Raw genomic sequence first — 26,007 nt, 5'->3', positions numbered from 1 at the left:
CTTCATTCATTCATTCGTAGGAAAGTAACATTTCCTCACAAAGATCAGCGACCCTCTGGAAGTCATTCCGTATGAGCAGCACTTGAAAAATCTCCTTGTTTTTCTCTAGACCAGTGATGTGCCCAGTTTTCCACTCCTGTCTGATTCACGAACACAAAGGAACTTTTGCTCACAAAACCACCATATACACTTTAAAAATTAAATTGTCTGTGCATTATTGTTTGAGTTTTAGGGTTTTGCTCCCCCATGGGGCTAGGATTCCGATTTGTTTACACACAAGGAAGCTTTTTTTATTTAATTTATTTTAAGTTATGTTTTTTCAGAGTTTTTCCAATTTATTTTTAGATGCTCTTGGATTTAACTTTTTTCATTTATGTATGCATTTGTTTACCCCATACCTCGCCTGGATGAATCAAATTGAGTCAGCACCGTCTTTAGGTCCAGAAGGGCTGGATTCTCCAGAGTTTCATCATAACAACTTCCATTTGAAAACATCTCATGTAAATGTATGCAGTTTGTGCATCCAGAATTTCTGCCATTGATCTACTCCGATGGTTGACATAGCTGGTGTAACAGAGCATCATTTTAATTTCATGAATGTGGTCACTCGCAGAAAACTGCCTTGGTTAATTGGGTACGCCCCAATTAATCTTAATTTAAGAATGAGTTGTTTATCCTTAGATTATACTTCTATTTTATTATGTGAATTTGGTACATGTAAATTCATCTTCTGTAGCAAGTGTAGCGAGATTTGGAGTCAATTTTCATTTTCATAATGAGACCCGCTGACTCCAGCTTGATTACATTCCTTGGGCTGTTCCAGGCCTATCTGGAATGTGTTACTTATTTTGCCCCATCACTCTGCCTGCCAGCTTTAGGCACTTACTACTTTTCATATGAATAACTTCCTGGTGTTACTCAGCTCGCCCCCTGCCCCTTCCAAGACTCGACTCACCTCCGGACCCCTGCTGTTTCACCAAGCTATGAAATTTACACACAGTTTGAAAAAAGTGCCTTGCCACAGTAAGAGGTTGCTTTATTTTATGTTTCTTACAATTGTATAGCGTTTAAAACCATTCTTATAGACAGTGCTTTAAATGGGCCGGTACTCACCGGTACTGAGTACCGGCACTTCTCAGTTTTCTCCACAAGAGTACCGGAACTTCTCCTTATGTCAAGAGAGTACCAGTACTCCTAGAAGTAAGCTGGGCTCATTCTCTGGGGTATGGGATTTCATGCAGCGCAGGTGCTGCTGAATACCTTCAGGGGGAGCATGTCTGTGAGACGCTCTGACAGTCAACAGTGAGCAGCGTCGGATTGGTAACGCTGGCCCTTGGGCAATGCCTGAGGGGCCGGTATCCGAGTTCAGCTGTGGGCTGCATTTTTTAGCAGCCCGGGAGGCCGATTTGGGCGGTTTCTGCGTTGTTCGATGCCGCCAGTGGCCCAGCGAGTGCCAGAGTGGCCTTTCTGGAGGTAGATGGGCATCCATTACCTCCCTTTTATCAACGGCAGAGGTGTCATTTCCTTTCTCTCGCTGGGCCGGCCCATTAATGTATGCATATTGAGCGGAGCAGGAGGCCTGAGCAGAAGTGGCCTCACTTGTTTTCAAACAGTATTGTTAGATTTCGAGTTAGTGAAGCCTTTACCTGCAGATGTCCAAAGTGTGGATTGAGCCTGTCTGTCTACTAGGAGTTTCTGAACAGGAGAAGCATCTCCCCAGCCCCCAGCCCCCAGCCCCCAGCCCTCACCCCTTGGCCAGCAGACCATTGGCTGTTCAGCTACCAGGCAAGTCTGAGCCCTCCTCTCACACCTGCCCAGGCCCCTTAAGGCCTTGCTGGGTGCACCCCAAATCATTCTCCCCCATCTTGTGAATTGCAGCCTACCTGTGCCCCAGATTGCAGTGAGCAGAGTCCAGGAAGTGTTAATGAGACAGACTAGTGCTGTCTCTTCCCAAAACAAAAGTTGTTTAAAAAACGATTTTCCCTTTCTGTGATTACTGTCTTTTCATGTGGTTGTTACAATTTAAAATTGCAGTTTTTACCTGCTTGTGATTGCATATTTTATCACCTGTTTTGTGTTTTAAACTTGTGGTTTTCCCTGCCCATGATTGCTTGTATTTAACGTGTTGAATTGTGGGATTTGCAGTCCAACCTCTGTAGTTTGTCCCTCTCATTCCTTGGTGACAAATCTGTTTTCCCTCCAAATTTCTCCTTTGCTCTGTGCTAAAACGGGTGTGTTAAAACAGTGCACCCCCAGCCACCATTTTGTGTTCACAAGCCAGTGAGGCCAGTTCCCCTGACCCCTTTCCCCCCCAACACCCCCCCGACTTCCCCACCCCCAGCAACAGGGATATTCTACATCAGAGGATGCTTCTGTGAGCTGTTTAAACTGTATTTACTGGGGCCTATGCACTTCGTTTTTTGGCCAGCAGGGGGAGTAAAGTTTTATTCAAACAGTATTGTTAGATTTCGCGTTAGTGAAGCCTTTGCCTGCAGAAGTCCAAAGTGTGGATTGAGCCTGTCTGTCTCCTAGGAGATTCTGAACAGGAGAAGCAGCTTCTAACTCCCGGCCAGCAAACCTTGTCTGAGGTCGCTGGGACCTTATATGGTCTGCTAGTGGTTGGCACATGTGTACACTGATTGGTGGTTGTATCTGGTGTTTCTATTGGGTTAGGGTTAATGTCCTCATTGGTTGGGTATTTGAGGGGTCTGATTGGTTCATGGGTCTCTGATTCAATCATTGTAGGGTTGGGACTAGGGCTAGGGTTAGGATTTCTCTTGGAAGTAGGGACTAGGGCTTCCTATGGTATTGGTTGTTGGGAGTAGGGTGGGACTAGGGCTAGGGTTAGACTTTTAATTGGAAGTAGCTATTTAGGGCTTCTGGTGTGATTGGTTGTTGGACTAGTTGTGGGACTAAGAGTAGGGTTAGGCTTTCTATTGGAAGTAGGGACTAGGGCTACCTGTACCATTGGCTGCTCGGACTTGGGTTGGGACTACTGGTAGGGCTAAGGCCTTTACTGGACGTAGAGATCAGGGTTTTTTAACTGATTTGGTGCTTGGACTAGGGCTAAGATTGGCAGTAAGGTCCTGGTCTCCTCTTGGTTCTAGATTTTAGGGCTAGTGTTGTGATTGGATAGTGTTAGGGCTAGGGTTCCCATTGGCTGAAGGGGTCACCTGATTACTAGGGCTATAAAAAAGGCCAGGCTTAGGCAATCTCAGCCCGGGCTTCTCAGCTAAGGGTGGAGAGGACAAGGGTAGTTCCCTGTTTGAGCCTGTTTGAGACTGGTCAGGACTAGGGCCAGAAATGCTGCCCTTTTTCTCATTTAGCAATACCCAAAACTCCTTTTTACTCATCCAAAAGCCTCCTCCTATTGCTAAGGCATAAAAAAATAATCTTTCACTCTTTTATCCCTCCACTATCCTTTTCAGCCGAAATTAACAGACTAACATGTTCACTTCTCAAATTCCATATTAAACTATACTAATATACTACCCAAATAACTGAATAACATATCCACTACTCAAATAACTTCATTTTTTTTTTACTATACTACTTTTCAACAGTAATCCTTTATGGGTTACGGAGTGGCGTGCTACTCGCCAGAAAAGCGATTCAACACCCATTAGGTGCTATATGAATGCAAATCTTTCTTCCCCTTTTATCCCTCTGCTATCCTTCTCACTCCAAGTAACTGACTAATATCCACCACTGAAATTACTTCATATTTCACCATATTAATTCACCACTAATTCTTGGTAGGCTTCCTGAATAGCGTGCGTCAACAAACGCTATATAAATACAAACCTTTGTCCTCCTCTATCCTTCTGCTATCATTCCAGATCCAAATAACTGACTAATCTATCCACCACTTAAAATGTACTTGCATGTTTCACTATACTAATTCAACACTAATCCTCTATGGGTCCTGTAGTAGCGTGCTACTCGCCGAAAAAGCGCTTCGACGCCTCGTCAGGGGTAGTAAGCGCTATATAAATGCAATTACAATACAATACAATACAATAAGATGAGGCCTGATGGAGAGAGCTCCCTACGTTGTAACTTTTGCGTTGTCAGTTAGAGTGTAAGGCTGCAGCCCTGGATTACACTGTAAGAGCACCCAACGCCTCTGGCTAAGTTCAGCTCATGTGTAGAGCACGCAATTAGAACTTTTTTGCAGTTATATATGTAACGTTGCTGTTGCCATAAATGAGGACGCTGCACATGTGAAGGGTTATCTGGTATTTATTAGTAATTAAGCTCTAAGGAGCGCCGAGCCGCCAGCGCTGCTCTCGGCCTGAGCGCTAATCCTCTTTTCGCGCCTCCTGCGCGCGCAGCCTAACATCGCCGTCTGCACGTCACGTGGTGTACGTGACGTGCGAACACCCGAACGCGCCACTACATATCTCCCCTTTTTTTCCCATACAAAACTGTTAACTTACAGTCCGCCATTCATGTCAAAGTCTCGGAACCAGGCTGGCTTGACCACCGCTCTCCCCCTCTGGGTCAGTCTCACCGGGGTGGATGGGGTCCTTCCTTCCTGACTCCTTTCTCCGCACCTTTCCCTTGTTAGTGCGGCCACCTTACTTTCTCTCCAGTCTGTGTTGTCTTCACTGGCCAATGCCTGGTTGGCACCACCTGATCTCTCCTCCTGTTGCTCTCTGCTCCTCTCCTCGGGATCTGCCTCTGGATGTCCATGCTCTACGGTTTCCCCTTCATCGTTTTCCAGGTCTGCTCCAACTCTGTCCCAACTCAGCACTTTGTTGCATCTTGCCATGCGGTCCATAGACCATGTGTTTCCGTCGCTTAGCCGAGCTGCTCTGCCCAGCACCTCCTCAACCTGCATAGGTTTGCTGTACTTGCTGTCACCCTTCCTTTGTAGGGTGGCTAGCTTCACTCGCACCCATTCTCCCTTTTCCAATCTCGTCTCTTTCACGTTCCTCCTGTTGTTGTAGTGTTTCGAGTAGACAGTCTGTGCTTTTTCTAAGTTGGCTCTCACTACTGCAGGGGACCATTCGCTCATTATGATTTTTTCCTTCCATACTCGATTGTCTTGGGTGAATGGTTCACGGCCCCTTAGTATCTGGAAAGGACTGTATCCTGTCCCTGTAGGGGTAATCCTGTATGCCCAGACCAAATGCCATAACTCCTTTTCCCAGTCCTTGTTGCTGGAGATGGCTGCTTGAACCGACCCCATCACCACTCTGTTAAATCTCTCTACCAATCCGTTTCCGGCTGGGTGATATATGGACGTGTGTTTCATCAGTATACCGTTTCTCTGCAAGAAATCCATCCATTTCTCTGACTTGAATTGGGGACCGTTGTCACTCAAGATGGACTTCGGGATACTGTCATGTATTCCTATCGGTTCTGAATCGATCCCCCTATTCCTGACCCTATTCTAGTTAAACAAACCAACAAGTTAACTAGCAGTCAGCCCATGAGGCAAAAAACCCCCATGATGCAGATACCGTATCAAGCGATATTCCTCCAGCCCCTGATAAGGCATACGGAGTTCTCATAACAAATCAAACCTATGACAACCTGGGCAAAACCCTGCGGCCATTGTTTTGATTTCACCGAGAACTTTAGTAAAAGAATGTGCTAACGAGCAAATCGTATGACATCTTTATTGACGTATCTATGTCCATCCTTACGTCAATCTCGGCACCTTAAAGGTATAAATATTACCGATCTTGCTATATGCAAACACACGCGTGGTGACGAGACGGAGCAGCCATACTTGCCGAAGCCAAGAGCAGAGCAGACCCCGCTGGCAGCAGCCCCGCCTTTCTGACGCGCTGAGAGACGTGCTGCTTTCTCCTGCCGAGAATCCAGCACCGGCGTTTCCGGGTAGCCCTCGCAGGCAGCCTGGAATATCGAGACCAGAGAGAGAGATACCATTCCTCATTCATCCTAACTTCCAGGTACAGAACTGAATAACCCCTCACAGAGAATTCTTTAGTTATTCACTTGGCAAAAACAAACTTAACTTAAACTGTAACTTTCTATTCCCGCCCACGCATTAGACTTAGGTCAGGTACACGGGGTAGGCGTATTTAGAAACACCAGTTGAGTACGTTTAGTCAAATGTATATGTGTATGTAAATATATTTTATTCATTTTAAAACATCATATGGCTTAGAAACCATATCAATGTTTTTACAGTATTACTTTATACTATTGCTTTTAATGTATGCACTTTACTTAACTATAAGTATCGCAATAATATCGATCCATTTCTCTTGTACGAGAAAAGAGACTGATCAATAAATAACACCTTTTTATTGAACACGCCCGTCTCTTCCTTTTCTCTACATTCTGATGAGACTAAGAATGCACGTACTGACTGAGTAAAATAATTTGCCTTTTGTTCACACGACTCTCGAGATTGACTCTTGATTAGGGGAGAGCAAAGTTGTCATGTTCTATGGTTGTCAGAAACTAAATCCCTTCTTGTCTAATCAGGGACGTTAATTCCTCCTTGAACATTCGAGAAAGTTTCTAGCGAACTCTGAGCTACGCTGGCAAACCCAAAACTTAAGTCTAGTATCGACAGTAGTAGACCTAGTTAACCTCTGGCCTAGGCCTTTACTGCTGTAGGTATTATTCCAATGCGCAGAGCCTATTGGGAAGATAGGAACTACACTACAATACCTTCCCTCACAAATGTGTCGGCCAGGAACTTAACGATCGTTTCCGCATCCATCGCCTCACCTATTTTCAGTTCCGGCCACTTGGAATATCTGTCCATCAGGACACAGACATACTTTTGGACTCCTTGCATGTCCAGTATTGGCCCCAGAATGTCCACCGATAACTCTTCCCATGGGTTACTTGGGAGATCGAACTTTCCAAGGGCAGGGCGTAATGGTTTGAGAGTCTTATCTGCCCCTTGGCACTGTGTGCATTCCTTTACATGCCTCTCGGCCCTTACGTCCATCCCTGGCCACCAGTAATTTTGTTTAGCTCTCAATTTCAGTTTTGCTATTCCTAAGTGACCTTCATGGAGCATGCTCAATAGCTTGTGGATGATTCCTGCCGGGGGAATGACCTTCTCTCCCTTGTATACGAACACTCCTAGGTCATCCATCGACAACTCCTCTCTGACTTCAAAATAGGGCTTGAGGTGCCCTCGTGTTTGTTGCTTGTTTGGCCATCCTCTGGTGATGTACGTCTTCACTTCCTCCATTATCTGGTCTTCTCTATATGCTTCCTTCCATTCCTGAAGCCCAATGGTTTTTTCTTGGTCTTCTGTGAGCGCCACCATCTCTTCCGTTCCTGCTTGGTCTTCTCCACTCACGTCCGTAGCTGCTGCTCTGCTTAGATAGTCAGCTACCCTGTTCCTGCTGCCCGGGATATGTTCTACATCGTACCTAAATTCCAGTAACTTGATCGTCATCTTTGCAATTCTGGGCATCGCACTGGCATGTCCGCTGGACGTTAGTACCTTCAGTAGGGGTTTGTGATCTGTTCTCAACAAGAACCGTGTGCCCCACAAGAACTGCCTGAATCTGGTCATGGCCCACACTACCGCCGGCATTTCCTTTTCAATTACACTGTACTTCTTTTTGGTTTCAGTTAGCGTGCGGGAGGCGAAACTGATTGTTTCCATTCTCCCATGACCTCTGTCTTGCATCAGGACAGCACCCAATCCTTTGTCGCTGGCATCGGTGGTGAGCACCGTGTTACCTTGGGGGTCATACCCTTGTAGCGGTATTGCTCCAGCTACCTCTCTCTTTATGACTTCAAATTCACCTTGTGCCTCCTTCGACCAGTCGAATTCTGTGTTGTCCCTGGTCAGCTGCCTCATGTGGTGGGTCTTGGAGGCGAAGTGCTGGACGAATTTGCCATAATATTCCGCCATTCCAAGGAACAAACGGACTTCCTCTTTGTTGGAGGGCGGTGGAGCTTCACAAATGGCTTTCACATTGTCTGCTTTCGGGGTAACTCCTCGTACCCCAATTTCATGTCCCAAGTATGTCACGGACTCCATTCCTATCCTGCATTTGGACCATTCAGCTGTGAGGCCCTTACTCTCCAGGATTCCCAGTACTTTCTCGAGTTTGTTGTCGTGATCCTGCTTGTCTTGTCCCATCACCAGGATGTCGTCCTGGAAATATTGGACGCCTTCAGTGTTTCTAAACAGTTGGTGCATCAGCTTTTGGAACACCGCAGCCGCTGAGGCCAGCCCGAACGGCATGCGGCAGAATTGGTAGCACCCAAACGGGGTGATGAAGAAGGAGAGTTTGCGGCTTTCCGGGTGCAAAGCAATCTGATGGTAGGCGGAGGTCAAGTCTATGGTGGAATACCATCTGGCCCCCTTGGTTTTAGCCAGCATTTCCTCGATCCTAGGCAGCGGGAATTTCTCCACCACGATGCTCTTGTTCAGTTCACGCAGGTCGATTCATAACCTTACCTTCCCGCTGGGTTTCATCACTACTACCACCGGCGCGAGCCATTCGGCGCACGTGATGGGTTCTATGATTCCTTTCCTCTCCAGCTCTTGTAGTTCCTCTTGTACTGCGTCTCTCACTGCCAATGGTATATTCCTCACCTTGTGGGCAACCGGCACGGCGTTTTCCTTCAGGATTATCTTGTGGGCAAATTTCTCCATCCTGCCCACGGTGCCTCCAAATACCTTGGGGTGTTCTTCTTTCCATTTTTCTAGATCCGGCCAGGATGCCGGTTCCGTGAGAAGTATCTGTTCTTTGCCCCCTGGGTCCAGCTTGATTCCCAGGTCGCCTTGGTCAAGCCATCCTAGCACCGAGGGCCCCCTCTCCGATACATAAAGTTTGCAGAACGCGGACCGGCCTCTGAACTTGAAATGCAACGGCCTGAACCCTGCCATGGGAATGAGGTCCCCGTTGTACGTCACCGGCCGGATGTCCAACTTCTCCAGCTCTGGGCCCAGGTGCGGCACAAAACACTCCTCCCATACTGCTCTCTGGACGATGGTGTAGGGCGAGCCAGTATCGGCTACCACGGTTGTCGGTACTCCTCCTATCGACATCTCCAAGACTGGTTTCATCGTTCTCTTGCCGTCGACACTCATTACTTGACCGTCCACATCTAATACCTGGTCCTCGATGTAGATGACTGTGATGACCTCTTCCCCCACTTCTTCGTCTTGCTCTTCGCTGTCTTGTCCAATGTACTTTACTACGCTCTTCGATGCCTTTTTCCGACATACCTTCTCGTAGTGTCCCACGATTCCACAGTACATACATTTGGCGCGGAACGCTGGGCATTTCCTGTCTTGCGCCTCATGGGACCAGCTCCCACACCTGTAGCATGGCTTCTTGTTGTTTCCCGCTTGTTTGCCTGGTGGACCAGGGTTGCCTTGCCACTTGTTGTGTCCTTTCGCCCCCGACCCCCTGTAATTGAAGTCTTGGCGTGGTTCCTCATCATCGACTTTGTTCACCATGGCAGTGGGCACCGTTTCCTTCCTCGTTGCTTCCGCACACCTTCGCGCTAATTCTGCTCTTTTGACGATCACCATCACTTCTTTTAGGGTGGTGTCTCCGCTGGCCCATAGTTTGTCTTGCACGGCTGTGCACGTGGTGTGCATCACCACTTGGTCTTTGATAAACTCTTCTTCCCAATTGTCGTATTTGCACGTGGATGCTAGTCTCTTTAAGGCCGCCACGTATTCCTCCACTGTCTCGCCTGGGCGTTGTTTCCTCTGTTGGAAATTAAATCTATCCACCGATACGCACACCGCCGGTCTGTAGTGCTCATTCAGGTCATCGATGGCATGGGCGTACACGTCGTCGTCCGTGCTCCCTCTTTCCTTCGGCACCAAGCTCTTGTATATCCTCAGGCCTTCGGGGTCTAGATTGAGTAATAGGATCCGTTTTTTCCTCTTGGAATTGAACTCCTCCTCACTTTCGTCCTCCAAGACTCCTATGAAATTGTCTATGTACTCTCTCCAGTCCTCCCACTTCATCAGTGGCTCACCCGGCCTGGGTAGAAATTGCACCGGCGCCATCGCATATCCCGCTTGCGCACTCATCTTTTCACTTTTGACCTTGGTTGGCGCGCTCCCCTGGTTCCTGGGACTGCCTGGTGTGTTGTGCTGCTCCTCCTGCTCCTCCTTGCTTGTGTGCTGCTGGGGACTACTTCCTTCCGCCCCCTCGCCCTTTGGTGGAGGATCCAGCGCTGTCTCTCCGTCTCACCGGTCGCTGTTTGATTCTGCGCACCTCGGCCTGTAGCCGTTTGGTTGGGCGCGCTGTCTCTTGGGTCTTGGGTGGTGCCCCACCTCTACAGTGTCTATTCCTGCTTTCTCGAGTTCCCCTGGGCTCTGCCACGCTCCTTAGGGCTGATACCTGTGTGTGTTTCCTTCTGTATTGTTCCCTTCTGGCTGGTCACTCCTGACGTCCAGCTCCTTTGCTCTTCTGGCTTCCCGTTCTCTTCCTTGCAGCCCGGCCCAGTGCCCCGGTGTGTTTGTTGGTTCCCTCGGTGGCTCCTGGTCTCGCTGTGCTTGGTGGGGTTGGTTCTGCTATCCCATCCTTGTCGCCATTGTAACGTTGCTGTTGCCATAAATGAGGACGCTGCGCATGTGAAGGGTTATCTGGTATTTATTAGTAATTAAGCTCTAAGGAGCGCCGAGCCGCCAGCGCTGCTCTCGGCCTGAGCGCTAATCCTCTTTTCGCGCCTCCTGCGCGCGCAGCCTAACATCGCCGTCTGCACGTCACGTGGTGTACGTGACGTGCGAACACTAGAACGCGCCACTACAATATATAGCGCACACTTGGCAGGCGGGTATTAAAACACTTAGTTCTACACGGAAGCAAACTTTATTTTGTTCTTATGGCTCAGAGAGCTGAAATCCCAGCTTCCACTCAACATCCTGTTATTCTGAGCAATCCCCTGTGCCATAAAAACAAAAAAAGTATGTTTTCATGTAAAACTTCTGCTTCTCAAGTAAATGCTTAAATGCCGTCTGGCCAAGTTTGCACTATAAAAAACTGCAAAAAACACCAATTACGACTTGCACATATGAAGAAACTTGGCCGAAGGACACTAGTGCGCTTTTGCATTGAATAAGAAAATGGTGCAATTGTTAAATACCTGCCTCGAAGCCACGCCCCTACCTACCAGACCATCATGACCCATCCCAATCAATTTGGTGAGTTATGGCACTTTTATTTTTCTATTTAAAGCACTGCTTATAGCATTATAGGTGTTATCAATCTCATTCTAAGTAGGATATACACGTGTGCCCCGTCTGCTTTGAATATGCAGATCCAACGATAGGGGGCTCTGGGTGAGACAGATAAAGCGTCCTCGAGCAGCCCTCGTCGCACCCCTCCTCCGTGCAGCGAGGTGGTTGAGCCCGTCAGGAGCTCGCGCGAGGGATGGAGACAGTCCTTTGTTTGGGTTGGAGGCTTAGCGCGCGGGCCTGCCGAGCTCTGATTAGCAGTGACGTCAGCAGTGATAAAGGATGCTGGGCCACGGAGCCCTCCAGGATAAGTGAAATCAAGCCTGTCTTGTGAAATTGTATAATCTGCTGCTCTCGCGGCCTAATAACCACCCGCTTTGTTCTTTCAACAAACCGAGGGAATCACTTGTCTCCCGCTGACAGAAGAGATAATCACTTTCCAGCAGCCCTTCATCCACAGGGCCAGGGTATCAGGCGCACTTGGAAAGGAGAGCTGACGCTTCTATTCCTGGTAGAAGGGAGGGCGGTTCTCAGGTAGGTGAGAGCTCCCACCTTCGATTCCTAGGGAAAGCGAGAGCTCACTCCTTCGATTACCTGGGAAGGGAGAGCTCAAAGTTTTGGTTCCTGGAGGAAGTAAGAGCTCACCATTTCGATTCCTGAGCACGCAAGCCCCTTCAGTGCCTTGAGGAGGCGAGAGCTTGCCGCTCCAATTCCTGAAGGAATAGAAAGCTCACCCCTTCGATTCCTGGGCAGACAAGCGCTTGCCTCATTGGTTTCTGGAGAAAAGGAGAGATCACTCTTTTGATTGATGGTTCCTGTAGGAAATGAGAGTTCGCTCCTTAATTCCAGGACTGGCCAGAGCTCGTCCGGTCAGTGTCTGGATGAAGCGAGAGCTGGCCGTTCCAGTTCCCGAAGGAAAATAATGATCACCCCTTCGATTCCTGGGCAGACAAGAGCTTGCCCTATTGGTTTCTGGAGGAAGGGAGAGGTCACTCCTTTGATTCCCGGGGAAAGGGAGCGCTCACCCCTTTGGTTCCTGGAGGAAGTGGGAGTTTGCCCCTTTAGCTCCAGGACTGGCCAGAGCTTACTCCTTCGATTCATGGAGGAAGTGAGAACTTACCGCTTCAATTCCTGGGGAAGACAAGATTCCCGGTTAGAAGTGCGAGCTCACCCCTACAATTTGATCTACATTTCCAGTCAAAGTATGAACTTTACACTACAATCCTCAATGGGGCAAGCAACAGCTTGTCACTTTGGTTCCCGCCCAGAATGTGGAATCTCACCACATCAATGCCCCAGAAGATCAAGAGCCAGCAATCAGAGTCAACCTTCAATTACCCCAAGAAAACAAGAGCTCGCCTCTTCAATTTCTGGTGGAAATGAAACTCAGTTCACCTGTATGGGATAGCTAGAAGCTACTTCAAGCTTGCTATGTTGATTCCTTTGGGAGCTGATAGCGGCCAGTTCAATTCTCAAGTGAAATGAGTCCCTTCAATTATCAAGGAACACAAAAGCTTTCCAGTTCAATTCACCAAGCGATGCAACCATTTGGTGAGTTTTGTTTTGCAGTGGAAGGATATTGGAGTGTAGATGACTAGGTGCACACCCAGAATGTACAGTGCTTTTAAATCAGTTCTTTCATGAACGGGTATCTTAAAAAGGTTCAAACCCTTCCTAATGTTAAAGGGCACTTTGGAAATAATTGGCAGGTATTTGATAACTCCCTTTAGATGGTTAGTATAGAAGTTTCACTACAGACATTCCTCTACAGAACCACGGGCGTAGATTCACCAAAATGCCAAGGGTAGCGGAAATGACATCACACCCGTTTGGTCTGAATGACATCACTGGAAGTGACATCATATGACCAGTCACTCTGATTTTCCCAGGAAGGCATGTCACATGACTCTGACATCACTAGATCACATGATTAGTATAAAAGAATAACACAGACAAATATCTATTTTAGATACCACCATTATTATGGTGCTGACTTGATCTTTGAAAGTTCCAGGGCATAATACAGTTACAATACAAAGCCAATGAAACCTGACGTTTACCAGGAGTTGGCCTATTTCTCAGCTGCAATCCCTGGAGACCCCAAATGATGTCCATTTACAGAACCTAATATGTATTAGCCTAGCTGCAAGGAGAAACTTTATTTTTTCTTTCGATGGCCTAAAATGTAAATTGATGCTTGTATAGCGCACTACTCACCCGCAAGGGTCTCAAGGCGCTTGTACGAATACCGCAGTGGAACCCATCCTGGCTTTCCCTGTGAGGTGTCCACTCCTGGGCACCCCCAAGGTGGAGGCCAGGCATCCTTAGCGTTGTGGGGGCCGTTGTGGAGATTAAGCAAGCTATTGCCCAGAGTTGCAGAGTGGGACTCCATGATTGGAATAGGCACCGAGGTGAGAATTATCAGGTCCGTGGAATTTTGAGCCCAAGACCCGCCAAGGCGGGGAATTGAACCCATGTCCCAGGCTAGACCTCTGCATCAGGGTCTGCCGCTCTAACCATTGAGCCACACTTCTCCACTAACTTTTACACATTATTTTATGTTTTTTTAATTAAAAAAAATGATTTTTATTTTTATTAATTTCTCGTTTGTCTCTGACCAAATGTGCCTTAAAAAGCCAGAGCACAACTTTAGATGCTGCCGGGTGATTGATGAGAACACTGCTTTGACTCTTAGCAGAAGCATTAACCTTCCCAAAAAAAGGGATAACCCCTCCTTTCGGTTTCTCTGAAGTATCAAAAGGTTGATCATTCAGAAAGTTACATCTTTAATTCCATTGGGGATAGTGAAGAGTTTACCTCTTGGATCACCCATTCTAAGTAAAAAATATGGTGAAAATGGTTACCAAGCAGTTACAAATCAATTTGCGAATGTAAGGTCCTCTGGACAACTACGAGTGTTGTTTTATGACAAAACATGTATCAGAAACAATGTTGATTGGTGTAGTTGATAATCCCCTTGAGATAACCGAACAGAGCAACTTGGGCCTGATGGTAATATTGAATTCTCTGTGGCTATCAACATTCTGGTCCATCGTTTGGAGGATGTTGCAGGTGTACATACCAAAGCCATTCGATGCCCTAAGTTATTCCTGCACGAATCCTCCTCAGTAGAATTTGGGGTATCCTTTATCATTCTGTTTATTCAACATCTATTTGAAACCCCTCATGAATACCTTGAGGCAAGATAGACTGGAATTCCAGTCTTATACCGATGGCACAAGCATACTTGCTTTACTTGGAAAAAGTAGCCACAAAATGATCAGCTCAACAGGGTCAGGGGGAAATTGAATCTTGGATGAAGAAAACCCTCTCTGTAACTTAACTGAAACAGAATTGAGACTGTATTACTGGTGCGAGGGTTCGGCAGCACAAAACACACATCCACCTTCTGATCTCTCTGTTGGTGGAAGAAACCATTTTCCATAACAATAAAGTAATGTTGGCTGGATAACACACTCTGAGAAATTCCAAGATGAAATCACAGGAAATAATACTGTTGTCCATCTAAGGCATTTTTTAAAATTTTAAAAAGGCATTTAATTAATCCCATCTACAATTCATAGGCCCAATGGAGTACTCCAGGCTTGACTGTAGAAATGCCCTTCCCCAAGGATATATAGTGGTCCTCCAGAAAGTGAAAAACACGAGTTTGCCTGGAAATAGGACTAAAAAGAAGGGACATGTTTCCTTTGCATGAGGTACCCTCCCCTGTCTCCATGTGGATGCAAGGGTGAAATACCCCACAGAGAGCTACAGTCCAGAGATAAAAGGTTTTATGTTAGATCAATTGCAAACCAATGGGTGGTAGCAGGCTGGGATAGCTGGAGTTAGCTTCTGGACCATCTTGTCTCAGATCATAGTACGGAAACAGACCTCCCAATATTAATGAAAAACTTAAAGACCATCTCTTCTAAACGTATCTTTCACAAGTAAGTCAAATACTGGCACTTAAAGGCAACTTAGTTGTGTTGCGTGCCTAATGCATGCTAATAACAATACTTATAATATTCAGCACAGATTGGACACAGTGCTGAGTAACAGTGGTTGTTATCAAAGAGCTCAGAAAAAAGTCCATTAATTGTCCCTGATGCAATGGTGCTTGCAAAGTGGTATCTCAGATTTTATGGGGTTTGGGTATGTAACTCTAGTATATTATCAATTGTATCTGCGCCCGTCTGCGCCTGGACCATGCCCAGCGCCAGGAACCCTGGCCCTCCTGCCACCCACATATACACCACCTCCGCACTCCGTACCCTGGTTCCCACACGCCGCACCAACAATATCTGCTGCCCTGACTCCCCTCAATCAACAATAGTGCCTTTCGCTTGCCGTCTCTTCTCTTGCAACTCATAACCTCCTGCCCACACAGAAAGCTCCACAAACACGGCAAACCCGGAACCTCTCCGATGCCTCCTGCTCAACTCCTGATCTATCTAAAACCTGCCACCAATATCTGGGACACAGTCACCTCACTTACCCAGATGTAATTTTCATCACAGAGATCTGGCTCAACCCCCTACTCCACCCCGACATCGCCACAGCAATGCCAGATGGCTACAAGAAGACATAGGGGGACCATGCCAACAAACAATTGTATGAAGTTACAATGCATGCTTTCACCCTGCATGCCGTTACAATACACGTTTTTACAACAACTTGCTGTCAGGGATGCGCTGAAGTTTGGAATAGTATAATATACTATTCCAACTCTAGTCTGTGCAACAGTAGGGAAGGTGTTGGAGTTAAATCCAACACCTTATACCCCCAACAGCAAGCCATTTTATTGTAATGGCATGGGGGTAAAAGCATGCGTTGTAAAGCATGCGTTATAACGGTTGTTTCCCCAACAAACACAGTGGACCTCCATAGAAGGCAACACCGCACGAATCATGGAACAAGCTCAACTTTTAAATTCAGACCAATGGCAGAAGCACTATCAGAGACACCCTCGCCTGTAGACACCAAGGACCTCGCCCCAGTTTCTGCAATACCATCCTGGATTTTATCGTTCCCCTCGCCATTCACTCCAAGCACCACATTTTCCACAGAGACATCAACTTCTACCTCGATGACCTCAAAAATTACACCACCACCAATTTCCTGGAATGCATGAGCAACACTGGCCTCACCCAACTGGTCAACAATCCCACTCACAGTGCAGGACACACACTAGACCTCATCTTCACCACCAGCAACAGAATCAAATACAGTCACTTCACAGAATTCACCAGACTGACCACGCCATCGTCCACTTCACCCTAGCAGGATCCCCAGGCACCTCCACCACGCCCCCCATCCCCTCTCACCGCAGCTGGTACAAGGTGACAGAGAACCAAAGGACAGACGCCCTCAACACTCTCCATTCCGAACTCTCTTGCGCACTACAAATCTCCATTCAAATCAAAATAAACCAAAATCTTCTAATCTCAGGCAGGCTGTAAAGAACTTCTCCACCTGGATCACCAACTGCGCAAATAGATTCGCCCCTTTCATTTGAGCCAAACCCAGAAAACCCAGCAATCAAGCCAACTGGTATACCTCCAAACTGAGGGACATAAAACGCAACTGCAAACGCATTGAAAGGAGATGCGCACCATAAAGAATCCCACGAACTTAGTTACCTTCAAGACAGCCCTCAACAAATACCACGTACGTCTGAAAGATACAAAACGGTGTGCCCTAGCAGACTGCATCGGGTCCCGCTACAACCACAGCAAAGAACTCTTCAATATCGTCATAGAGTTCTCCAGCCTATCAGCTACCAAAAGCACGATCACCCTGTTCCAGGAGCGCTGTAACACTCTGGTAAACTACTTGCACAACAAAATATCTACTATCTACAGAAACTTCGAACCAAGGGAGTAGCCAGGAAATGATATACCCACCACTTTGAGCCACACAAAATGTCTAAGCAAAGTGAGACATCATGGCCATTCATATGAAGGCCTGTAGGAATTGTATCACTGAGGAAAATTTGCAGAGAATCTTCAAAATTATGTATTTACAGCTTCAGTTTAAAGTAATGTGACCAAAATAGCACATTTACTAGTAGTGACTTTAATTTTCCCCCCTTTTTCTCTATCTTTCTTTCCTATTAGATATTTTCTCTTTCCTCCCTTTCCATTCTCCATTCATTCCTTCTTTACATCATGCTTTCCTACTGCCCAATCTTTACATTTCATATGTGCTTTTTTCTTGCTCTAGCTTTCTGTCTTTCTTTAACTTCCTGTTTAATGGTCTTCATTATTTTCCATATTTCATCCATCTGTCCATTCTTCTTGTCATTATCTCATTCTCTTTTGTCCCTTCCTGACTTCTTACCATCCTTCTGTCCTTCCCTTTTCCCCTTCTTTCCATCTTTCTTTTTATTATCCTTGCATTCATTAATCTTCCTTCCTCTTGTTTCCTTCCATTGGCTTAACATCTGTTTTTGATTTCCTATTTCTAATATTTAATTCTACTTATCTGCTTTCCTAATTTTGCTTAATTCTTTCTTTCTTCCTTCCTTCTTTTCTTCTTGCTACACTTCTTTCCAATCAATGTTTGCCTTCCTTCCTTCTCCCTTCCTTTTTCCCTTTTCGTTCTTTTTTCCTTCCTTCTATTTTTTCATACCTAGGTTCCATCCTGGTTCCTTTTAACTTTCCTTTTTTCTTTCCTCAGTTAACCTCCTCTTTCCTTCCTTCGCGCTGTCTCACTGCATTTGCCTCCTGCTTATTTGTTCTTTCCCATTTTAAAAACATCTCCCTGTTACCATTTTAAGCTCTTTGGCTCACCATCCAAGAGTTGTGCCACAGTAATTTATTCTCCAGTGTTTATTGGTTTCTTCTTCTAGACTGACCTGCGAGTTGAAAATTATGAAGGACCATAAAACACTTTAATCTGTTCCACACACCTGCTTAAGCTGGTATTTCAGGAGCTTCACTAAGCCCTTGCTTAGAACCCCAACAAACTGACTTCTTCAGCCTCCTCGCTTCAACTGAGGCTACCGACAACCACCCGCTCACCGCATGGGAACAACTCACCACCCGGAACACCACAGCCATCATGAACTCCATCCACTCTGTAGTACTCACGTACCCCTGCCCCCACCACGTCTTCAACACTAGGAGCGAGAAAATCAACACCAAACTCACCTCCAATCTCAACAAATCTATCACAATGGCCACCTACCCAATTAATGGTAATACACAGAGGTCAAACTCCACCTCCAGAAGCGCTCTGCTGGCCCCAGCAAAATTCAGAATTACTGCTCAATCTCTCTGCTGTCCTTTGCCACCCATAGTCCTCAAAAATGCCACCAACCCCCAACTCACCGAACAACTTGATAACAACAATCTGCTGTATGCCTCTCAATCTGGTTTCTGCACCAACCACAATACCGAGACTGCCCTGATCGCCGCCACAGCCCACATACGAAACCTCCTTGACCAGGGAAAAAAACCAGTTTGATCCTCTTCGACCTATCAGCAGCGTTTGACACCATATCCGACCACGCCCTCATAAAGAGAATTCATAAAATTGGGTTCCAGGGATATGCACTCAAATGGATTGCCTCCTTCCTCACAGGAAGAGCACAGAGAATTTGCCTACCACCTTTCACCTCCAAACCCAAGTTCATCATCTACAGCACCCCTTGAGGTTCATCCCTCATCCCCACCCTGTTCAGCTCCAACATGACACTCCTGGCCAACATCGTCAGTACCCATGGCCTCAACATTATATCCTAGAGAAATGACACCCAGCTCATCCTTTTGCTCTCAGAAGACCCCCTCTGGGACAACTGGGACAACTTCATGACGAGCGTCGCAGACTGGATGAAGACCAACTGCTTAAAGCTCAATACGGACAATATGGAAGTGCTGATCTTTGGGAACAACTCTTCCCTGTGCAATGACTCCTGGTGGCCTGCCGAACTCAGACCCACACCGACCGACCAAGCTTGCAACCTTGGCATTAACCTGGACAGTAAACTCATCATGAATAGCCAGATCAATACAATCTCCTCTACCTGCTTCCACACTCTTCGCATGCTTCATAAGATCTTCAAATTGCTCCCCTTCAACACCAGGAAAACTGTCCCTCAGCCCCTAGTCACCAGCCTGCTGGACCATGGCAATACCCTCTAAGCAGGCATTCCCACCCAACTCCTGAAAAGACTTCAGACAATACAGAACGCAGCTGCCAGGTTCATTCTCTCCCTACCCACCAGACCCACATCCCCCCCCGTACTCAAGAAGCGCCACTGGCTTCCCATTCAGAAAAGATGCCAATTCAAGATGCTAACACATGCCTACAAAGCTCTCCATGACCAAGGACCAGCCTACAACAACCACTGCGAGCAGCCATCCAGACACCACCGCTACGCCACCCTTGTGCACATTCCCCGCATTTGCCATAGCAACAGTGGAGGTCGCTCTTTCTCCTACTGCACCGCCAAAGCCTGGAACAACCTTCCCCTGCACCTCCAAACCTTGTCTTCTCTCACCGGAATTCAGGAAGGAACTCATGACTTAACTATTTGACTGATTCCACCTTCAGCGGAAGGAGCCCAGCGCTTGGATACCATCGCGGGTGATTAGCCACGCTATGAAAATACTAGTGGATTGATTGATAAATTAAAGAAATACGTTTCAAAGAAAGGAAAACTAAGGTTTCTATGCACAATGGAGGCCGGGAGCATGAAAGACTAAGGGAATGCAAAATGGGATCGGCTGTGTGTACAATGAGACAAGTAGACTTATAAGGCAGCAACAACAAAGTAGTACACCAAGACATGTTTGCACTATCAGGATGAAATGTGAAATGCTTGGGAGGGGATACTGTCTGATATTATAAACTATTGTTTAGTATTACCTCTATGCCAAGTGTGGCTGCTGCAACTCCAGCATTGCACAGCTCGGATTCCCATCACATTCCTCCTTGCTAAGCCTTCAGCACACTCTCATGGAAGCAATAGCTCTTATGGATGCATTTATTTTTCGCCCACAGTGATATCATTTCTGTGGATGGAGCCAGACATCCCCAAGTCTGACTGAGCACATTTGTCAAAAGGATAGTGGTCAAGCAAGTGTCTCTAAAGTGACCCTCCCCCTCAAATCTCTAGCACGTTGAAGGCACATACCTATACAGACAATATCCATGAAGCCATACATTCCGTAGCAGATCTGGAAGAGCAGGTCCTGGCGCTGCCACTTGGCGGAAGGACTGAAGGTGGACCAAACGAGCCACGAGATGCTGGCGATGAGGAAGAGGGATCCCAAGATGGCCGCCGCGATCTGAACTTTTTCAATGACTGTTAGGGAGATGGCCTGCCACTGGACAGGAGCACAGAGCGTGAGGGAAAGAAAGAAGAAACAAGAAATTAGAGCCACTTAGATTCACAGACATGTATGTTTTTACTGTGCAAATGCTCTCAAAGTGCTGGAGTAGCAATCCTATGAGTAAACATGTTTGTTTCTGTTTTTTTCCATTAAAGCATTCTCTCATACTGTAACTCTAATAACATCCTAAAATTATACTGCAATAGCTCAGCCATGGCGTGTTAAGCCAGTAATGTCATCTACAAATTACAACCAGGACAACCAGAGCATCATTAAGTAATCAGACAGGTTTATTTACAGCACATACATTACAAATTAAAGTTTGTTGAAAAGTGTTTTACTGATCTGGTGCTGGCCTTGTGACTAATGTACGTTATGTTTCTACATATCAGGGCCAAGATCAAGGCAGCTTATATTACAATTTGTTTGTCAGTGTTCAAGGCTGAGAACATGCAAAGTAGCTCCCTTGAGGAAAGTGATTCTCAGGCATATATTTATTATTTTTTTCACCAGCTACTCTTCTGCCCTGCGTGAAAGGGCAGGATTGATTTGATTTGATTTGTAATTTTGTAGAGCGCGTGAATGCCCTTGGGCGTCTTGGCGCTGGGTAGATTCCAGAGACTCGGGATCCAACAGGACAAGATCTAACTGGCCGTAATAAGCCATGTTTTCACTTCTTTCCTGAAGGAGAGCAAAGATGGACTGTTTTGATGGAGATTGGAAGAAGGTTCCAGGCCTTGGCTGTTTGCAATAAGAAGCTTCTCCCTCCGCATCTGGCCAATCTGTGTTTAGGGACCTGAAGCAATCTAAGAGTCCTGGGAGGCACGTACAGTTTGAGATGGGTTTTCTAGGCCAGGCAGACCGATTTAAACTTCACTCTTTTGATGATAGGAAGCCAGTGGAGAGACTCTAGTCTGTGGGCAATTGGCTCATGCTTGGGGAGGTCCAGCACCAGCCTTGCTGCTGCATTTTGTAAGCATTGCAGTTTTGCTAGAATTTGGGCCTGGGCACCGGCATACAAGGCGTTACCATAATCTAGCCTTGACAAGGCCAGGGCTGTTACCACCGTTTTCCGGGCGTCAAACAGGATATAAGGCAGGAGCTTCCTTATCATTTTCAGTGTGTACCAGACTGATGATGCCAGTTTACTAGACTGAGCATCAAAAGAAAGTTTGTTGTCTAGAGTCATACCCAGGTTTTTTACCTTGTTTACTGGGGATAGGCAGTTGCCCAGACTATCTGGCCACCACTCCGGATACCATATGTGTGGATCTGACCCTAGCAGCATTACTTCACTTTTGTCCCCATTCAATGTGCCATATTTATCATTGTACAGCACATTCCTGTCCTTTCCTAGCACTGGGGCACTTTTGGGTGCCCACCGCCAACGCAGGCACCCTTGCATCATGGCACCAATGCATGCACCCTTGTGTTGTAGGCAGGATTGATTTTCTGAAGGAAGGGACACTTTCTTGCACAACAACAATCCTGAGAGGTGTTTTCCTCTTTCTAAGTGTTTTGTAGACTGCAGTACATGTAGAAAGAGGTAAAAACGAGGAGAAATAAAGATATTTCTCCTTGTTATACCTCACATGGGGAGACGTTGCATTTTGACGCATTCCCAGGTCTCCCGATAATGGTAAATCTGGGAACGCGTCAGAATCCATGAGTGGATGAATGGGAACACCCACGCTCTACCCATGGAACGCCTCCGTGGGGCAGAGTAAAGCAACGCAGCAGTTTATGCTGCCATGCGTTACTCTAGATTTATCAAACCACTCTGTGCCACACAAGGTGGCCTTGCGCGGCTTGATAAATCTCACTTCCGTTTTGCGCCGCCCTTGCAACCGCTGGTGTGGAACAAGTGCAACGCAAACCCCTTATAAATCTGGCCTTCAGCTTTTCAGTAGTTCTGGGACAGTCATGGACTTGGCTATGACATTTTAACACCATGCGTGCGGTGCATTTTCCCGCTGTGCGCTGAAGTTTTAAAAAACCCGCGGTTCATGACGAGCTCAGCTCGTCATGAGCGTACGAGAGGTGTACCTCATGACGAGCTGAGCTCGTCATGAGCCTCGAAGGGGTTAAATAACTATTGTTAAAAATCAAACAACTATTTGACTGATGAGGGCTTGGTGCAGGCCTCGTGAATATTCCAACTTCCATATTTACATTTCAGGGCTGAGGCCAGCCTACTTTAATCTAATATTTGTATTTTTTAACAACACATTTTATTCTGTTTTTCATTTGAAAGTTGGGCAACGGCCCTACAATGACCTGTAGGAGAAAAAAGTTTGACATCGCTGAAGTTCCGACATTTTGATAATTTTCCAACACCTGCCATACATGCAGGTGGTACGACTTAAACAAACTGCAGGCAGTACTAGATCTCAAGACATGAGTATATGATATATTAACAAAGTGATCCATTATCATACAGTGCAGGATAGTCCAGTCAATGAGCATTGGGAATATGGGGTCACTTATAAGGGGTCTGTGGGTGGCAGGGGGGAAGCTCTATTCCACGATATGTCGCCCATTGGGTCCAAATTACCCTATGTTTAATGGGGCAGCCGCGTGCTAAAAATACTGCTTCCACCCCCATACATCTATCCAGTTCGGTCTTCCATTTGCCTAGGGTCGGGGGAGATTTCCCTTTCCACAGTTGTGCGATATCTCACGTTGAGATAGTGAGAGCTAAAAACAGTAAATGTTGCTTATACTTATTTCCTCCAATGTCGTCTGAGCTGTGTAAAAGGAAAAGTCGTGGGTCAAGCGGGAGTTCCCATGAAAGTGCCTCATTTAGGCAGGACCGAATTCTACACCTAAAGCGTTGCAACACCGTGCAACTCCAAACTGTATGCAAGAACGTCCGTCCTCCCGTTCACACCGCAGACATGCAGGGAACTGGATAACTCCCATCTGCTAGAGTCTGGCCCGTGCAAAGTATGCTCGGTGAAGATATTCAAACTGTATCATGCGGTATCGTGCCCCGTGGGCTAGCAATAGCTTCAGCCCAGTCGGCGTCCTTGAAATCAGGAATATCGCTTGCCACGCAAGCCGTGTCTTATCGAGCGCTGTCTGTTTGAGGGTCGTCAGGGCCTAGTATAATTGCTTAATCTTATGTAGGCCCAGATCTCCCATCAGCAGATGGCCCTCAAATGGGTGTAATTCCAGAAGGGTCTCAAGCGTGTGGATCAGGGGAGTCAGTGCATAACAGAGTTGGAGGTATTTATAGAATGGTGTTTTGGGTAATTTATACTCCTCCTGTAGTTGCTGGAAGGATTTCAGTGTAGCACCCTGCATCATATTGCCGAGGGTCGATATCCCCACTAGATCCCACCCTAGGAACCCCCCCCAAGGCGGCCACTGGGCAAAGGTATGAACCCTGCCATAGTGGGGTTGTCTGGGTTAGCGTCCCGCTCCAACCCATCTGTCGGACTTTAGTCCGCCACAGCTATATCACGACTTTACCTGCTGGAGGTAAAAAATCCAGGTGTGTTGCACTATATAGGAGTTGAAGGAGGGGAGTCCTTTCCATTGCCGCACGCTCAATTGCATAGGCCGGGTCTGTGGGTGAGTTATACCACCATTCATTTACCACAAGTATATGAGACGCCACATAATATGAATAGATGTCTGCTGCTGCGATCCCCCACAGTATGTGGATTGTACACATGTGCAGAGTGCGACCCTGATTGCCCCACCGTTCCAGAGAAATTTGTTTTGTATAGCATTGACCAGTGCGAACCAGGAGCGTCGATTACGATAAGGGAAGTTTTGGAGGGGATATAAAATCCGGGGCAGCGATACCATCTTAAAGATGGCTGATCGCCCATATAGAGACAAGGGAAGAGAGGACCATATTGCTGTTCAGACTTGCAAGCAATGGAATGATATTATGCGCCCATGAGACTTTGGGGCATGGTGACACAAAAATGCCTAGATATTTAAAAATGTCTGTCGCATGGGATAGATTGATGACCGCATACTGGAAACAGCACGGATTTTGTTTGTAAACCGGTAGTTTCCCCAAACACTCTAAGGATTTGCAGTATGCGGGGCCCAGAGAACCATGGGTCTGTCATAAAAAATAGGACATCGTCCACGTATATTGCAATACAGTCCGATTGCGACTGAGACAATTCAAAGCCACAGTGCACCGGGTCACTCCTAACCCACGTTGCTATAGGTTCAACTGCAAGGGCGAACAAAAGTCGGGGCAGGGGGTAGCCCTGTCTAGTGCCTCTTTGGATAGGGAAAGGGTTTGAGCGGTGCCCGGGTATGCGTACAGACACCGTTAAGTTTGTATAAAGCAAGCGTACATATGCAATGAAACGTAGACCAAAATTAATCGCCTCGAGCAATTGAAAGAGGTATACCCAACTAGGAGAGTCGAAGGCTTTGTCTATATTGGCCAATAGCATAGCAGCTGGCCGACCCAACGCTGGGGCTGCTGCCATAGTGTTGTGTACTGTCCGGTTGTTATGATGGGTAGCTCTTTGGGGCATAAATCCTGACTGGTCAGTATGGATCAAATCTAAGACACACACATGTAGGCGATCGGCGAGGACTTTCCCTAATAGTTTAGTCTCAAAGTTGATGAGGGAAATGGGGCGATATGAGGCGGGGTCTTCCGGAGGGCGGGCGGGCTGGCTTGAGAAATAGAACGATTTCTGCGTGTCGTCAATCCTGGAGCAACATGTCCTTGACCTCTTGTATTGCCGCTAATAGATGGGGGCCTAATAGATGTATGTTTGGCAGGAGGAATTCCATAGGGAATCCATTGGAACCTAGGGCCCGCCCAAGTGTAATGCATTGATGGCTCCAATCAGCTGGTCCACTGTGATTGAGGCCTCCAATTGTTCGCGCATTTGTTCAGTAAGCTTCTGCGGTGGAATATCTGTCAGGAATTCTGCAATGAGATCGGCCGAGATCTGTTCGTGTTGAGCGTATAGGGCCGTGAAGTGTCATGCTAATATTTGTATTTTAAGATTATATTTATTACATGAGTATAAGAATGTTTTTCAGTAAATACATAAATAAAGTTAATTTCTTAGTCTGCTGTTGGGTAGCGTTAAAATAAGCGTTAGTGTAATGTACAGTGTTCACAATAAGTACAGGGTAACGGTACCTTTCCTTAACCCTTTTACCGCGACAATATTTTTGCCGCAGTAAGGGGGTTCTATTGTGTGGGCGGAGCCGCGTCGGCCAACGGACGTGCGCAGCACTACCAAGGTAGTGCTCGCGACGGCCGTTGTCGACGGCAGCAACGATGGGGTTAAAAAATGTAATGTATTTTAGTCTAAATGTAATAAATAAAATTCATATAAACCATTGCTGCTGGTGGGGCTAGAACAGGCATATGGATTATGGTAAAGGTTTCTTAGTTTATTAATCTAAATATCATTTAATTTAACACAAATGAATAAATATGTAATACTGTGAAATTTAAACTTAACATTATTATTAGAAAAGAGTTCAGTTTGTTTTTAAATAAAATTA

The 26,007-nt window shown here is 46.6% G+C and overlaps 1 protein-coding gene across 1 annotated transcript in view; it reads right to left on the bottom strand.

Moving 5' to 3' along the window:
* MARCHF4 (membrane associated ring-CH-type finger 4) overlaps positions 1-26,007 on the bottom strand; it is a 415,524-nt gene that overhangs the window by 59,015 nt on the left and 330,502 nt on the right. Inside the window, exon 3 of the mRNA XM_078683527.1 lies at positions 20,304-20,496. Within this exon, the coding sequence (XP_078539653.1) occupies positions 20,304-20,496 (193 nt within the window). The remainder of the gene's footprint in view (positions 1-20,303; positions 20,497-26,007) is intronic.

Source organism: Lissotriton helveticus, chromosome 3_1 (assembly GCF_964261635.1).
Source record: "Lissotriton helveticus chromosome 3_1, aLisHel1.1, whole genome shotgun sequence".
NCBI lineage: Eukaryota > Metazoa > Chordata > Amphibia > Caudata > Salamandridae > Lissotriton > Lissotriton helveticus.
Note: the sequence above shows the minus strand (reverse complement) of the source record. Positions and strands in the feature narration are given on the sequence as shown.